The 16,898-nt window shown below is 41.8% G+C and overlaps 1 protein-coding gene across 1 annotated transcript in view; it reads right to left on the bottom strand.

Moving 5' to 3' along the window:
• The window catches only part of LOC115257864 (TNF receptor-associated factor 4), a 37,550-nt gene extending 21,248 nt beyond the window's left edge, over nt 1–16,302 (bottom strand). The window contains exon 1 of the mRNA XM_029857826.2: nt 15,553–16,302. Within this exon, the coding sequence (XP_029713686.2) occupies nt 15,553–15,801 (249 nt within the window). The 5' untranslated portion in view covers nt 15,802–16,302. The remainder of the gene's footprint in view (nt 1–15,552) is intronic.
• Between the last annotated feature and the right edge of the window lie 596 nt (nt 16,303–16,898).

The raw sequence follows: 16,898 nt of genomic DNA, 5'->3' as shown, positions 1-16,898 counted from the left end.
GCACTGCACGAAGTTCTCTCCTTCTCTTTCATACTTACAGAGTTTTTGTAAACAACAAGGCCAGGAAACGTACCCCGTAACGTGGGTAGATCACCTTAGAATGGTGCGTTGCGGCGTAAGATCTACCACCACATCAAATTTCGATCTTGTTAATGTTTTCATGCCTAAAAAGACCGATCAGTGGTGAGCAGACATTCCAGGATCGAGATTTGATGTGTTTTTTTTTTTAATTTTATTTTATTATTTTTTAAATGTTCTGTTGGTAATCCACATTTTATTTCAGGAGTAATCAGGTATTTTTTTGCATATTTTATAAATGCTTATTAATCATGATTGGTCACACTGACATACATTACATATACATATCTCATTATATATTGGGAAAGGGAGGGACCATCAGGGCACCCGATTGAAACGATTTGAACAGGAGCTTGGAACTGCCTCCTCCTTGTTGTTAACATTTCGTGGATAGAGGGCGGGCTCTTCGACCCCATCTATTGGGAGTATTCTGTCAATCGAGGGCTTGATTTTGCAGTTGTTCGTGAGAACTTTCTTCTGGAGGGAGATTCTTTTCCCCTGACGCGGGTTTCGCGCAAGTGTCTCTGCTTGCGGGTCCGCACAACCCTTTTTGGCCCTTCATACAGGAGAATGACTGACCACTAACAACAGCACAATCTTGATCGAATCGCTTTTCAGATTATTCCAGTGCTATAGGCAGCTGCCTTGCTACAATAGATGGTAGAACAATATCATCATATCATCACAACAAGGCCAGGAAACGTCAAAATCCCATACAAAATCAAAACAATGCAGTGCCCTACACGGAGAAAACAAAGTACTCAAATATGAGTTTATTTCACCCAACTTCGGGGTTGCGTGTGGGAACCCATATTTGAGTTCGTGGAAGCGATGTTGAAGTGTTTTTTTTACATTTGATCCCGTGTGGCAAAGTACCTACCTATCGGCTAAGTTTTTTTCACCCAACTGCTAGATCAAAATACTCAAACTTGAGTTCAATGCTGTTTACTCAATTTTGGCTTCCTGCACTGAACTGTCAAAGTTGAGTTGTTTTGCTCTTCGCTCTCTGACAACAACAAAGAGAGTGGATGAGAGAGAAGACAAAAAAGAACTCAAAAGTGAGTTTAAAAATATTCAAATTTAGGTACTTGAGTTTCTCCGTGTATACTAGTCTGTTAATTAGAACTTGATTTTCACGGGTTAGGGCGCTACCTTTTGTTAAAATTTCATTCATAAAATCGGGTCGTAAAATGGACCATTCTGAAGTTCAGAACTTCAGATCAGCAATCGTATACGATTGTTATAACGAAGGGAGACGTCTCTATTACAGAAAATTTATGGTATAAGTTCACACTAGAATCTTTGAAACAGTTAATGTTTTGACTTCGCAGGAACGGTTACGAACTATTACGAAGTTCACTAAATTTGATTTATTCATGTCTCAATAGATATCTAAAAGCTGTAAAGTGGTAAACAGTAGGGGCCTTACACGGTCAGAAAATTCACTCATTTTCGAGCTAAAGTGGGACAACTCAAAATTGAGTAATTTTTTTTTGCAGCGATAGCGCTGGCCCAAGTGCGAAAATCTCATCAGTTTAAGCCGTATAATATTCTTGATGATGCGAAGAATATTATACGGCTTAAACCAGTTGGATTTTTGCACTTGGGCCAGCGCTATCACTGGAAAAGCAATTTACTCATTTTTTGAGCTGTTCCAGTTTAGCTCAGTTTTGTGTGAATCTTACTCATTTTAGAGTAACGTTTTCTTAGCGTGTAGGACAAAGTGTGTCCTTACGGCTCTTACTGTTGATAAAACCGCTCAACAAAAGCCTTATGGAAGTTTCGCCATCATTGACAGCACCTGCTTTATGATGGGTCTTCGCCCCCTGCAAAAAAAAGAGCAGCAAGCCATGCGTATTCGACCGAGGAAAAAAAATGCACGCACCAGCCAAAAATGTATGCTAATTTTCCAGTTTGCTTTTCCTCATGTGGTGGTTTTGTTTCACGCAGCTGCTTACTGCACCGCAAGCAACAACAACAACAATCAGCCAGTACAATTTTTGCTGATCCCCCGGCCAACAACATGGCACATTTTTCGCATTCGTGGACCGAACCCGAAAGTCAAACAGACTGCTTGAGCAACAGTAATTTCTTGCCCTGTCGGCGAAATTCGGTGCCGAGCGGACCTTTCTACAATGAGGCGAGGGGCCCAGCAGAATGGCAGTAGGCGTTGTTGCTATCGCGCATTATGGTGGATCATACGATCGTCGATGGAATTTAATTCACCGATTCAGGCAAAATTGTTTCCCAAATAATAATCCGTGTCAATTCGACTCGATCGGCTGAATTGGTCAATTAGTTTACGAGACCCATTCGTTAGGGGTCTTTATGAAATCGAATGGTGGTGGTGCGTATGCGGACATCGAACGCATCAAACAGCATTGATTGGGAGATTGACTTTAGACTTTGTTTTCGATTTTACGACTGCTTGCTTCAGTTAAGCAGGGTGTATAGGATCCGGAGCCTACGATCGAATTTGATCGATTTTTCACAATTCATTATGTTTTGCTTGTGGTCTGAAATTGTTCACGCTTCGCCTATGTCTACCTTGGATCTGATTTTGTTGAAGTAATTCGGTAGCTACGCTTTGATCCGATCAATCCGATCGTAGTAGCTTGCCAAACGAACTGGCACTGACATGAGTGAGAAGGAAAACTAGTTAAATCAAGGCCTTCCATGTTTTAAAGATGGCGTCCATAATTTTTCAGAGGTGATTTACCGCGCAACACTTCGCGCCGTCAGTAACACGCTAACGCCGCTTAGCACTAAAGTGCATAATTTCCAGACTACACCAAAAATGTGTAACCCTTGCACATTTACAAAATCAGCTCCAGTGTCCGCAAAATCGTTAAATTCGCAAAAATTTCTGTACGTCAATCTAGCTAGGCTTACTAGTGACCTTGGAAAACAAAAAAAAATCAACATTTCGCATCTAGATGAGTGTACGAGCTGTTTTTTGAGAATGTGTAACTGTCACACATTTTTGTGTGGTCTGGAAATTATGCACTTATGAGTAGGTCTTACACATTTTAGTGCTGAGCAGTTTTAGCGTGAACGTGTCTGCTGAGGTGCATTTCAACTAACTGTAAAAAAAAGGTTTCACATTTTGTAGTCAGAGTCTGACATTTCCCTTCAAACCTAAGCGTTTTCGGGCATATCTTCTCTACCGTAAAACTTATATTACGGTTAGTGGCCCGTGGATGATTTACGAGCTTCTTCTTGGCGAAGAGCGTGCTTACAAAGTGGAGCGTATATGACTTTTTTAATGGCTCAGGGGGCGCCTCGCCGTTCGTGGCTCAATAAAAGCGGGCACTCAGCTCAGCTGAACCAAAATATATTCGGCGCTCCAAATTTTTCCCATCACATGTGTCAAAAAGTGAAAAGCGGTTCAACGCTTCCTTTGATAGGTCTTAAACGAGGAATAAAGCAAAAGCAGGCAATTAATATGCTCGCCATCTTTTATTTATTTTTGCGTGACCGCGCGACTTCCAGATCGCGCTCGCGGTACACAGGAAACGTCAAACAGTCTAACTGTTTACCATAGAGAGGCACAGGCAGCTGATGATGACGGTTGTTGTTTGCGATGCAATCGTGTCTGGAACCCGACAGAGATTACGATACGCGCGGCAACCGCTAGATATATTTTTAGCTCACCACGTGAACCGTCCCGCTGCGGATACGAGAACCCGGATGGTCCAACGGGTTTATGCAAATACCTGTACGCGGTGCGCAAAAAGATAGCCCCGTCAAGTCAAGGCAGAATATCAAAATGTAAACACAAAATGCTCAACCAGCCAGGGTCGTCGTCAGCCAACAGATCGGTTCGGGTCGTCCATCCGTCCAAGTAGGCAGGCTGGCAGGCAAGCATGGAAATTTATGACATCTCGGTCTTATCTTACTTGTGCTGTGAATGAGTAGGCTGTGAAGGCTTTCTATTCTATGGAAACAAGGGAAAAGTGAACACCTCGGGTGTTCTCGGAAGGCAGGCGTATATGGCACTCCACACAGACGTTGCGTAAAAAGGAATGAATGATTTGTTGTTAAAATATCCGACGCCGATCGGTTTCGGAATTTCATCTGATGCTTGCATTGATTTATGCCCGAACAAGGCAAATTATAGAATCGTCTACTACATATAAAATTTAGAAGAAATATGAATTTCAAACCATGTATGGTTTGTACTCCGAAGAATCTACAACGGGAGAAAGCCATCAATGTTTGCTAGCTGTCTATGTAAATATTATGATTTCATGGAAAAGAACGCCAAAAGAGAAGAGTGCACACTAAAGAATGGATAAATATACGATTTTATGGAAGCATCCGCTTCCAATAAATCCGGGTTTCGCTGTTTGTTATTGCTTTGGCTTTCGTGTTGCAGGAGCATAAAATTTTCGTACGCAGGAAACACATTAAAATCTATAGAGGCGGTGGCGGTGGATTTTTTTTTCAATTTGCCAGTAGCAATGCTTGAAAAGTCTCATATTGTGAAAGAAACAAGAGAATTTGAGAATGAAGCAGTGATTCGATCACTGACGAGTGCCCCGTGAGTGTCCGGTTAACTTCCCTTCGTGAATTTTGACACTACACTCGATTCACACAGTAAATTTTTTGACTGGAAAAGGCGCAGTAGGCATTGCCGCGTACAAACGTATTTTGAGTTGCTTGACACATTTCTTGTGTAAGCCCAGTTTCGAGTTCAACAGGAATCGCTCAAGTAACTTCTCGACTGATTCCTGGCAGAAACTTTCTACGGTGACTGCTATTTGAACTGTCATTTCTTCGCAACTACGTACTGCGATCGAAGAAAAAACGGTTTCTTGAGCGATTCAGGCAAGGAATTTCCCATGCATCAAAATAAGCTGAGAAATTCCTTCTGATCTGCAAACAGCCCTGTAAGTACAAGTGGTCATTTGGTACTCACCATGCCAAACTGCGAGTCAATGTTCACTCGTTTGAGATGTGTCGTGCTATCTTGGTTGCCATGAGAATGAGTACATTATGTCATTATGTTTTTGTGGTGTACACAGTTTTTGACAGTTTCACAGTCAAAATGAACATAGCATGGCTTTGGTCAAAATGTGAAACGAGAGAACTCATGTCTTGATCTATTAACCCGTAAACACCCGGAACGATCTTTTTTTAATAGAAATGTAATATCTTCTTTGTTTGTAAACATTTTACCCAGGAGTCTTTTTTATAAATAGTCTAGGGGAATAGTTGTGCTAAGAAATGCATGGTGCCTTTTCACCCTCTTTCTTTTTCTAATAGCCGAAAATACGTGCCTTTTTTTCTATATTTTTTATAAATTCTACAGGTTTTAGCTCAAATTTCATCGTTTTGCAATAGTTTTGACTCCATATCACTAAATACCATAGCCTGTTGAAGTTTTCATCCCAGAGATATCCTAAGGCCTCCAAAGTACTCCGAAGTTTGTGTCAAAAATCCAAAACTCTGAACCAAATTTTATACACGATGAATGATAATAGAACATAGCCTACGGTACTCAAAAAGCATCAAAGCACCCCTAGAAAATTCATGGTACATGAATTGGGTGATCTAGGTCATCTTAATTACTCTTGAATTCATTTTCTTAAGATCTGCTGGATCTACCATCATTTGTGTTCACTCTGTTTTAATAAATTTAGTCACGTTGATGTCCATTAGACCTCGCAATGTCACGAGCAACTTGATATTGCGGTAGTTGGACATTCCGTGAAATACAAATGGCCTCCAGTACACTTTGAAGTTAGGGTTACGATGTCTACATACTGTAGCATGCTTTAATAGTAAAAAACATTTGCGAAATGTAGTCTGTACTGCTGATGGAGCCTCAGTGCACAACTATGATGCTTTTGGTACATTCATGGGTTATTCCAGGCTTTCCGAACTATTCTTGAATTAGGACCTTCAAGGTCTACAGGCTCTATTATTGTTTTTCTTCACTCTATCGGCATAATTCTTTCATGATTGTGTCTATTGCACCTCATAATATTACCAGTATATCTATGTACTGATAGTTGGGTGTCTACTGGCATATAAATGGACCCCAATGTATTTTGAAGTATGGGTCACCATATCTGTAAATCTTTGGGTATTTTTATTGTAGTGAATGCTTGCGGAATATAATATACGCTACTCTTAGAGCTAATTCTGATAACTTAGCAACATTCACTTGGTGATCCAGGTCATCCTCCTTCAGGACTTTTTCCAGGAATAACTGCTAGTTCACCTAGGAATTCAACAAGGGATGCCTTCAGAAATCCCTCCACGGTGTCATCCACAACTTCATCCCGGAATTCCTCCAGCAATTCCTACAGGGGTTCTTCCAGGAATATGACAGATCGGTGAAGTACTAGATTTGTAGTAATGAGCTGAATTTAAGTTAAGTGAGAAGGTCAATTCTCCGTTTCTGCAATGAAATGGTGCAAAAAGCGTGGGTATTATGATTCCTTGCCCAATTTGATGCTGTTTGAGCGTGTGTTTGAGCAAAACTTTGGGTAACAGTTTTGTTGTTTTCTCCATTTCTTGCAACATAAACAACATAGTTATCCAAAGTTTTGCTCAAACAGCATCAATTTAGGCAAACCATAATACCCACGCTTTTTGCACAATAAAATGGTGAAAAAGAGAAATGACCTTCTCACCATACAAAAATTCAGCTCATTACTACAAATCTAGTACAGTAGACGTTCGCTCGGTGCAAACGGTTTAACTAAAATGCTTTTTAACTGCAAGTCCGCTAAGTGCAACAATTTTGCAGTTATCGCACCGCTGTCTGTCAAAAACGAAACAGAGTTGCGATGTTTTTCAGATGCACTACAGCTGCATTGCAATGTTTTCGAGTGCATTTTGGCTGCGTCCAACATCAATTGACAACTGTTTGACGGCTGTCAGTCGTTGCAGTTAGCGAATTTCATTCGATAACTGAAACGTAAACAATAAACATATTGCACTTATCGAACGTCTACTGTATTACATCCATTCCTCCTGAAATTCCTCAAGGGATTCCTTATGGAATTCCTCCAGGAATTGTCCAAGGAATTCCACCTCAAATCCTTCCAGGGATGCCTCCAGATATTCCTCCAGGATTCAATCAAGAATTCATCCAGGGATTCCTCCTGGAGTTTATCCAGGGATTTCTCCATGAAGTCCTGCAGGGATTCATCCCGGAATTCCACCAGGTAATCCTACAGGGATTCCTCCAGCAATTCATCAGGGGAGTTCTCCGGGATTTCCTGCAAGGGTTCCTCCCTGAATTCCTTCAAAGTTTCCTCCAGAAATTTCTCCAGGGAATCCTCCAAGAATTCTTCCAGCGATTCCTAGGCGTTCCTCCATGGATTTCTAAAAAGATTCCTCCAGAAACTTTTTTTCAGAAGTTTTATTTTCAAGAATACTTACAGAAATTTTTCCATGAATACCTCAAGGATCCTTTAGGAAACCTTTAAAAATACTCCTGGAGTTGATCTATGAAATCGTCCGAGAATTCCTTCGGGGATTTTCTCAGAAAATCTTCTAAAAATTTCTTAAGGAATTACGCCAAAACTTCATCCCGAAATTACTCCAGGAACTACTTCAGGAATTATGTACCCCTTTATAATCCTACAGGGATTCCTCCAGCAATTCATCAGGGAAGTTCTCCGAGATTTCCTCCAAGGGTTTCTCCCTGAATTCCTTCAAAGCTTCCTCCAGAAATGCAGGGATTTCTCCAGGGGATCCTCTAAGAATTCCTCCAGTGATTCTCCTAGAAATTCCTCCAGGGATTTCTATAGGGATTCCTCCAGAAACTTTTTTTCAGAATTTTTATTTTCAAAAATACCTACAGAAATTTCTCTATGAATACCTCAAGGATCCTTCAGGAAACATTTCAAAATACTTCTGGAGTTAATCTATAAAATCCGAGAATTCCTTCGGGGATTTCCTCAGAAAATCCTCCAAAAATTTCTTAAGGAATTACGCAAAAGCTTCCTCCCAAAATTACTCCAGGAACTCCTTCAGGAATTACTCCGGGAGTTCCTTAATAAACTCTTTTTGGAATTATACCACGAAATCCTCCAGAAATTTCCCAAGAAATTCCAGAATTTTTTTCACGAATTCTACCAAGAGTTCATCCAGGAACTCCACCAAGAATTTCTCAAGGAATTTCTCCAAGAATTCATCCAGGAATTCCATCAACAAATCTGCCTAGAATTCCTCCAAAAATTTCTATAAAAATTTTCCCACGAATTTCACCAGGGTTCCCTTTTAGACTTCTGCCAAGAATTTTTTTCACGAATTCTACCAAGAGTTCATCCAGGAACTCCACCAAGAATTTCTCAAGGAATTTCTCCAAGAATTCATCCAGGAATTCCATCAACAAATCTGCCTAGAATTCCTCCAACAATTTCTATAAAAATTTTCCCACGAATTTCACCAGGGTTCCCTTTTAGACTTCTGCCAAGAATCCCTTCAGGAATTTCGCCATTGAAGGACCGAGTTCGGTGAGAAAGGATGCGTCATCCAGCGTAGACTCAGATGAGCAGATTGTAGCCCGTCAAATATTTGAGTAACTGACTTCCTTAGTATATGTGTTGTCCACACTTGATATGCGAACAGTATCTACTCATTGTTCTATATCTTATCGCTGTCATCATAATTAGCTTTTTCAGGCCAACAAAGCAAGCCATGCGTCACTGAACTCTCTTAAAAGCTGATCATGGGCCACGATATTCATCCGGATAAGGCTAGTACCGTTTCGAATGGAACTAGAAAGTAGCAAACCATCATCCCTCGCACATGCTAATTATGTGACTGTTGTTGTGGTACTCTACACATAGTGCCTCAAAGTCGTCCGCAGTAAAAAGTAACCTGCGCTCGGCAAGGGCACAAGATCACCGACTAGAGTTCATCGGCTTGCAGCGCAGCGCTTTCCACCATACGCCAACACCACGCCATATGATGGGAAGTACCCAGGCAAGGCAGAGCAGAGTAGAGAGAGCAATGTGTAAATGTTTGCCCAGCTTTATTGAATTTCACGTTAGACGGTGCTGCGGCGGTACCTTCCCATCATAGGTACACATTTCCCGTGGCCGTGGCATGGGGCGGCTGGCTGCCGACGACGCGGTGTTATGTTTATTTTCAACATTCTTGAAGTAATTTCTCCTCGAGCTCAAACTCGAACGCGCAGCTCCACCGACCTCCACGGTTCCATCCGCGCCATCATCGCCGCCGCTCCAACTCCCAAGAATGTTTTAATCATTCCGACGGAGTTTGGCTACTTCGGCCTGATGATGATGCGATGCGATGGTTCTACTTTTATTTCGAGTTCCACATTTCTTCTTTCCTCAGTTGAAGCCGCATGCGGCAAGCGGTTCACCGGGAACTGGAAACCCGAACCCGCGAACGCTGAGAGAATAACAATAAAATCTCAAGAGGAAATGATCAACGCGAAGAATGGATGAAAAATAAACTTTATTGTACTTTATTTTTAGTGGTTTCAATGTTGCGCTACACTTGGCTTGGCCCTCCCCTGGGAACGGAATGAAGCGAACATTCATTGATGGGCAGCATGCTTAATCCGATCGTTCCGCCCGTTATGCAGAGCGCGCATAATGACCATCCGACGTAGCAGGCCTTGGATTTCCCCGAATTCGACCGTCAGCTGCGCAAGATTCGGAGATTGACGATGTAAACAAAAGCGATCCCGATCTCTGACTTGAGTTTCAAATGTCAAAACAGGTCATAGATCTAAAACCAACCACCCTAGGGTGAATACCTAGAATTGTGCAAACATGACTCCGTCGACCGTCTCTACGTTGGTAGTCGATTGCACAAACTTTTGCAATCCCGCCCGTGTCAGGCTCCGTTCGTCGCGTCGTCGAGAAGTAAAGGGGACAAGTAGGTTTTCTACAAGTAAGTCACCTCTCTGCACAATGCGGCTGGAGCAGAAGAAAAAAAAAGCGGTTCCCATGCATACGAAACGAAGGTGTAATATACCTCTACCTACTCGAAAGCACCATCGCCCTCCGCGTCGCCATGACTAACCCAGAAGGCGTGTATGTGCTGCATTGTTTGGCACCACAGACCCGAGCGAGCTCTGTGACTCCGCTGAGCTGAACAAGTTCGCGCGCCGTGGACCTGTCGAGACACGTTCGTCGAAAACCGCACCGTGTTCGTTGGTAGGTTTTCACCTCACCTTTCTCACCGCCTTCAGCTCTCCACCGATGATCCGTCGCAGGGACTTCGGCGGACGATGATGACTGAGCAATCCGAACGTTGGTGCTTTTTTTCGGTTCGCATGGTGACCTTCCCTCTTCTGATGATCTCGGGGCCCCGCAAACCGTAACTTATTAGGTCTACGGGAAATAACCCGTAAAGGAAATGGGTAGGGGATGGACAAACGTGAAATAAAACGCATCATATTCGCGTCGATTAGCTTCACTTTTGTCGTCGCCCGTCTGCAATTCGATCTCAGTAGGCCCCGTCTGCTGTGGCGGAAATCGCGCACGTGAAAGTAGAAGACTGTGCGCGAAAAATGACAAAACAAAGAATGCCACGGAACGACGTCGATTGACACACGATCCACGGCGTCAGCACATCCGATAAGAAATTGGTGCAGCAATCTTGCTTGGATTTTAATTGCAGCACCCATTTCCGTTTCGTTATTACCTACCACGGACGTGGCTTACGAGAGTTGGACAATCGGTCATAAATATTTCATCATCATTTCCATGTTTCTTGCGACGATCTACCACGATCGGGCAGATTCATCGATTCGCTTCGTTTATATGGCAGAGGCACGATGCGTTTGGTTGAATCCATAATCATTTCGGATTCCATTCACATTTGTTCTAATGAAGTCTGGTCAACGTATTTATTGCTTTATGGTGATGATGATGCTACTGCTGCAGACTGAAGAAGGCTTATCCGTCCGTTGTCTTTGCGCGTCTTCCGTCTCAATCTCATTTGAATGGTTGGCTAAATTAAATCATTTGGCAGTAGTTTTTGTATATTCTTCTGATTTCTCGAGTTAGATTCCGCAGATTGTATTCACAAGCATATGATAATTACAAAATGTTTGCATCTGTCTAGAGGTTTCTAAGAAATGGCGCCGACCGAATGAAAACGACAGGATCTAGGGTGTGGGACAATTTAGGCATAGTGTCTTGTCGTTCATAGTTAAGTATGGGGACCTGCTTAGCTGAAAAGTACCATGGGCAAGCAACCATCAACCTGCCTCAAGTGCGTTCAGGTCATGGTTGCTACACCAATTTGGCCATCCGGGAACAAATTGTGAACACGCACAGATCGTAACCCCATGTGGATATGGGGACACAGCTCCGGACAATCATCGAATCGTGTCCAGAGAATGTGGAGAGGTAATTTTGGCTTGAGCACCAATGCATCGGCTATCGCTCATATCGTCTAGAAAAACAGAGAAGAAGACTCGGGGAGTGGCTAGGTCAGTCGCAACCAAAAGGTGATCTCAGGGTTCAGAGCAGAGTCGGCTACGCAGACCAGTTGACCGGAAGACTTCCTGGTATGTCGTACTAGGTTGGATCCGAGCCCGTAGAAGTGATTTCCGATAAGATCTGCGGCACGAGATTGCCCCTATATGTATATCCTTCTGCAGTGGCGGATAGGGCCTTACTTACTGGGGGTCATATCGCGGTGCATGCGATATCAGTTGTGCAGAGGGAAGCAGGCGGGGTGTCTATTTTACCCCGCCTTTGGAGGACATAGGGAGTGATAATGCCATCCAGGAAGCTGCAAGACTAGGCAGCTAACCTCAAGGGTGTGAACGGCTCTAGGCTTTCTGCGAAGCAACTTTCTTCAGCACCTTCTGGTCGTTCCGGAGATACGATGGGTTTAGCGGCAATAGGTACGGTTTAGGGCTAGGTCGGGAAAGTAGTCCCTTTTCCCACAATCACGATTGTTATGTCGATTTCTTTTGGGATATTTTCATTCTTATACACTTTCATTACATGTAATACTTGGGGAAGGGATCACACTACTTTTTGTCACGTTTCTGATGCTTAAGCGTAGACTTTCGAGCCTGCATTTTCCCATCCCAGGAAGGAACGGCTCTACGGAGTGACATTAACTTTCTTAGCAAAGTCACTCCCAACGTATTTTGTATACATTTAAACTACATACTGTACTGAACAGTTGATACGAGATGTCCTAGCAATGGTGAAAGATTCCAGGGACCAAATTCTAGACGCCCGATAGGTAGGAGATTGTCCGCATCACGACGGTTCAAAACCGAATGGACTCAATCTTTACCAAAACTTCCGCATGCCATTTTTGACTAGGAAATCTTGACCGATTGAGCCCTTGATAAAGGTCCCATACGGACCGAAACGTCGGGAAAATAATAAACTAGTGTTTTCGATTCCCCCAAAAGACTGCAAAGCCAACATTCCGAAGTAAGTATGTATAATAGACTGGCCCAAATACAAACATGTCTAAAAATTCCACGGGGCGTCCTCTAGAATCGTCCCTTTGGATGAGAAGAACATTCTGTGAAAGATTCAGCTCAATCGGTTGAAAACTGAGCTGACGCAAATGAGTTGAAGGTTTGTATGGGATGTTCAGTCTAAATATATGGGAAATTGGATGACCTCCAGACTCTCATACAGAACGCCGGAGTGGCGAGTTCGATTTGGCTCAGAATTGAATGAATAGTAGTTGATACCCTAATGAATAACTTTGTAAAAGACCATATCATGATTTAGTTGAGGTTTTAGCCAAGAAAGCAAAACGAGGACATCTTCCCATGCTTACTCTCGGTTGTTGCATGCAGCACGTGAAGGCCGTTCGAAACTTGCGTACTACATCATAGGCGGCTATGTTGTCCTTCGTCTCTCTTTGCTCACGCACGTGGGTGAGTATCGAGACAATGAAGAATTACATAGCTGCCTATGATGTAGCGGGCAAGATACGGAAAATTCGCTAGGGTCGTTTTACAAAAACTCCCAAATAGAATTTCAAACCTCTGATGAAATCTCTGGATGAGTTGCTTAACGATTTTCATGATTTTTTTTTGATGGTTGCTGCAGGGGGCGCAATTCGTAGTGAAAATTGAAAAGGGAATGTAAAGAAATTAAGAAAAAAAAATCCTTGAAGAGTTTCTGATCGGATTTCTGACTTCAGTAGACCGAGTTTTCTGTGAAATTTTTAAAAATTTTAGAAATTTTTTCAAGATGTACTAATGTTTTTCCATAACTGCCGTTTTCTCTTATATTTTTAATGAATCTTTGAGCTCTTCCAGTAATTTTTTCATGAATACAATCCTTCATTCAGGAGAAAATCATTCAAAAACTCAGACACATTTTTCTGAAAAATGGATCAAAATTCTTCGTTTCCGAAAAAGTCCCTCAAAATTATTCTGGTTGAACATGGAAACTTGATGTTATTTTAATCGGGCGAATTTCAGGCTTCTGTCTTTTGGCAAGATGAATGTATATACTTCGGTTCGGAGACTGTGAATCCAATTTCCTATTAATTTTTGAACTCCTTTCAAATCTTGTTAACTCCTTTTAGCTTGTCAATACTGGCCAACTTCTCAAGATATATTAACAAATCTGAAAAAAAAATCTTCGCCTAAACTACAGATTCATGCTGATTTCTCCCGGACATGCCTAAGGATATGTTCAAGAATTTTCAACGGAATTCAGGAAACAATAGAAACAAATTCCTTTCCAACGAAAAACTACCCAATTCTTATAAAATCGCATTTGAGTCATTGCCAGAAATCTTCCGAAATATGAGCATTTCAACCATATTTCTGGGACCCCAAAGCAAATCTACCCTATTTTGTCGTGTAACTCAGAGACCATTGGAAATATCACAATTCTAATTTGACAATTTTTGCCTCTTGAGGTTTTAAAATTTCAGATTTGGTTCGTAGTAAACCAAGTTTTGAAAACATTTGCCCTCTTGAGACTTAGCTTGAGACCTCTCTCTCTCTTCTTGGCGTAACGTCCTCATTGGGACAAAGCCTGCATCTCAGCTTAGTGTTCTATGAGCACTTCCACAGTTATTAACTGAGAGCTTCCTCTGCCAATGACCATTTTGCATGCGTATATCGTGTGGCAGGCACGAAGATACTCTATGCCCCAGGAAGTCAAGGAAATTTCCTTTACGAAAAGATCCTGGACCGACCGGGAATCGAACCCGTCACCCTCAGCATGGTCATGCTGAATACCCGTGCGTTTACCGCCTCGGCTATATGGGCCCTACTTAGCTTGAGATACGGACTTCAAAATTTGTTTAACTGTTTAACATGTAAGTTGTCATACCTCGAAAACTTTTAGCATTTCCAATTTCTGCAGTAATATAGAATGTACATTTAAAATCAGATACATAGATAACTTTCTTGCATTCTGCAATATGCAAGGTATACTGTGTTTCATGAGAAGGTTTCTATATCTTTCATCACAATGTTTCTGGATAATGGTTATCAAATTCTGATAATGGGTTTTATTATGATACTTAACCAAAACATGAAGACCGCCAACCGCTCCAGCAAAAAGGCATTTTCTTCATGATTTTTCAAAACAATCGTATTCCTTTCAAAAGTTTCGCAAGTATTCGAGCTTGTTTTATACCCTTAACAACGGGTAAAATTTTTTTTATTAGGTATTTACTTTTTATTCGTGAATTTTAACTTAGGCTAATTCTTCACACAACGGGTAAAACTGTTTATCATTAATCTCTCACTCTAAAAACAAGTTAATTTTATCATCCTTGTACAAGTAAATGTATTTATCAATAGTTAACGTTGAACTTTTCGTCATTGAAATCATCGTCATCATCAAACATTTGAAAGCAGTTTTTTCGTTCAAAACAAAAGTTTTTGCTATGAAAATATATTCACTATACTCCACATGAGGAATATAATGCAGTGAATATATTTTCATGATCCTTGTTTTGATTTGCAGCGAGAAAACTGCTTTTTATTTTCCGAAAAATGATGACGAATGCTTGAGCCTTAAGCAATAATGCTAGATATTTAGTAACATTATGTTCAACTTTTATTAAAATGTATCCAATACGACCGCATGTGCTTCTTGCGTAGCTGGTCATAATTTACTTGCAATCAATTTCAATAAAACTAAGCAACTTTCAAAAATTTCAAACATCTTAAGTGGTCCGAACCGCTGAGAACCTGCTCTCAAACTGTTTCTTCATTAACTCTCAGCGGGTACAAATCGGAACAATTGTAGTTTAATTTCAAACGCATTCCACCGCCCTTATCATTAGCGCGTATAAATTCAATCAGCACCGTATTGTATAATCTTGTACTGATACACAGTCGTCGCCCCGGGGATATCCAAGGTGACAAACCAACTCCAAATTCCTGTCCACTCCACTTCGCACATGTGTGTCTGTCTATGCGCTGTCTAATTTATTGCTTCCCATGCTTCTTAAAACTATATATCTTCATCAAGTCCACAGCAAGTGTGGCGGCAAATAAGGTGCTTAAATACTTACAATTTGGCTGATTTCCGTGATGGGGACGTTCGGTGGTGGCGAAGGCGACGAAGTGGCTGACGAGCTCGACAACGCCGATGTCGACGACGATGCCGATGAGGTCGTCGAAGTGGTCGACTTGTTCCTCGGCGGTGCCGGAGGCGGTGTAATTGGCAGCACGTTCACGCTGCACTCCTTCGAGTTCCGGTTGGGAGAAATCCGGGCCGGAAAGCTCAGCGTTTTGGTCCACTGCGACAGACTTCGAACCATGGTGACGCAAGACTTGGGTGCCGACTTGATACCGAAACTTCCTCCTAAACTACCATCGGAGACGGCCGGTTCCAGTTTGACTAACTGATCACTTGATTCCACTTCAGAAAAAAAATCTTCGCACCGGAAGCAGATCTTCCTTCTACTTCTCTCCCCAGAAAAAAAAAATCACAAACTTGCTCCTTTCCAATTCATTCACAACCAGCCGCATGCACAAAAAAATGTATTGATCGTGTATAGTGCTTCACAAGCTTCCTCTGCAGCTGCCGGTTCTAATTGAACCGAAACACTTTGCTATATGACACTTGATACCCGATTTCCGATCGTGATCCTTCTTCCACCGATATCTCTTCAATCTCTCAAAGATCACACACGTTGATACACAGCGCTCGAGGCGATTATCGGGGACACTGGGCGATCACGTTACACAATCCTTCTTCTTCTCAATTAAGATCTTTCAACGTAAAAATAAAAAAAATCTTGAACCTTGCTAATAACTTTCAAAAAACAGCAGATCTTCTATTCGCCTTGACGGAGGCTCTCTGAGAGAATTGCGCTGTGCGTGAAAACAATTTTTTTTAACATGGGAAAGGATAGGAGCTGCATTTTCAAATGCTTCTAAAATATTTTAGGGACTCCAGATTGGAAAAAGTGTTAATGTTTTGCAATATACTTTCAATTAGCTACACTATAACTGGTTTTAGACAAAAAGTTTTTAAATCACAATGTTATGTCTATAATATAGCCTATCAAAATCTCATTCGATAACATTCAGAACGTTTTACTCAAAAAAATTTCTATAAAGAATTAGAAGCATTTGAAAATGCAGCTCCTATCCTTTCCCATGTTAAAAAAAATTGTTTTCACGCACAGCGCAATTCTCTCAGAGAGCCTCCGTCAAGGCGAATGTTCAAGAACATACACTCTCTCTCTCCGAAACTGTTCCGTTCTCTGTGAACGTCCTTGCTGACGAACGAGTTGGCAGCAACTGATTCAAACCGACCGTACCGTACCACCCGAGCCCGATGGGTGAATGTGCGGTGCGACTCTCGCTCGGCAACATATGCAACATAAACCCACCCGAACGAACGAGGCGG

This window comes from Aedes albopictus, chromosome 2 (genome assembly GCF_035046485.1).
Source record: "Aedes albopictus strain Foshan chromosome 2, AalbF5, whole genome shotgun sequence".
NCBI lineage: Eukaryota > Metazoa > Arthropoda > Insecta > Diptera > Culicidae > Aedes > Aedes albopictus.
Note: the sequence above shows the minus strand (reverse complement) of the source record. Positions and strands in the feature narration are given on the sequence as shown.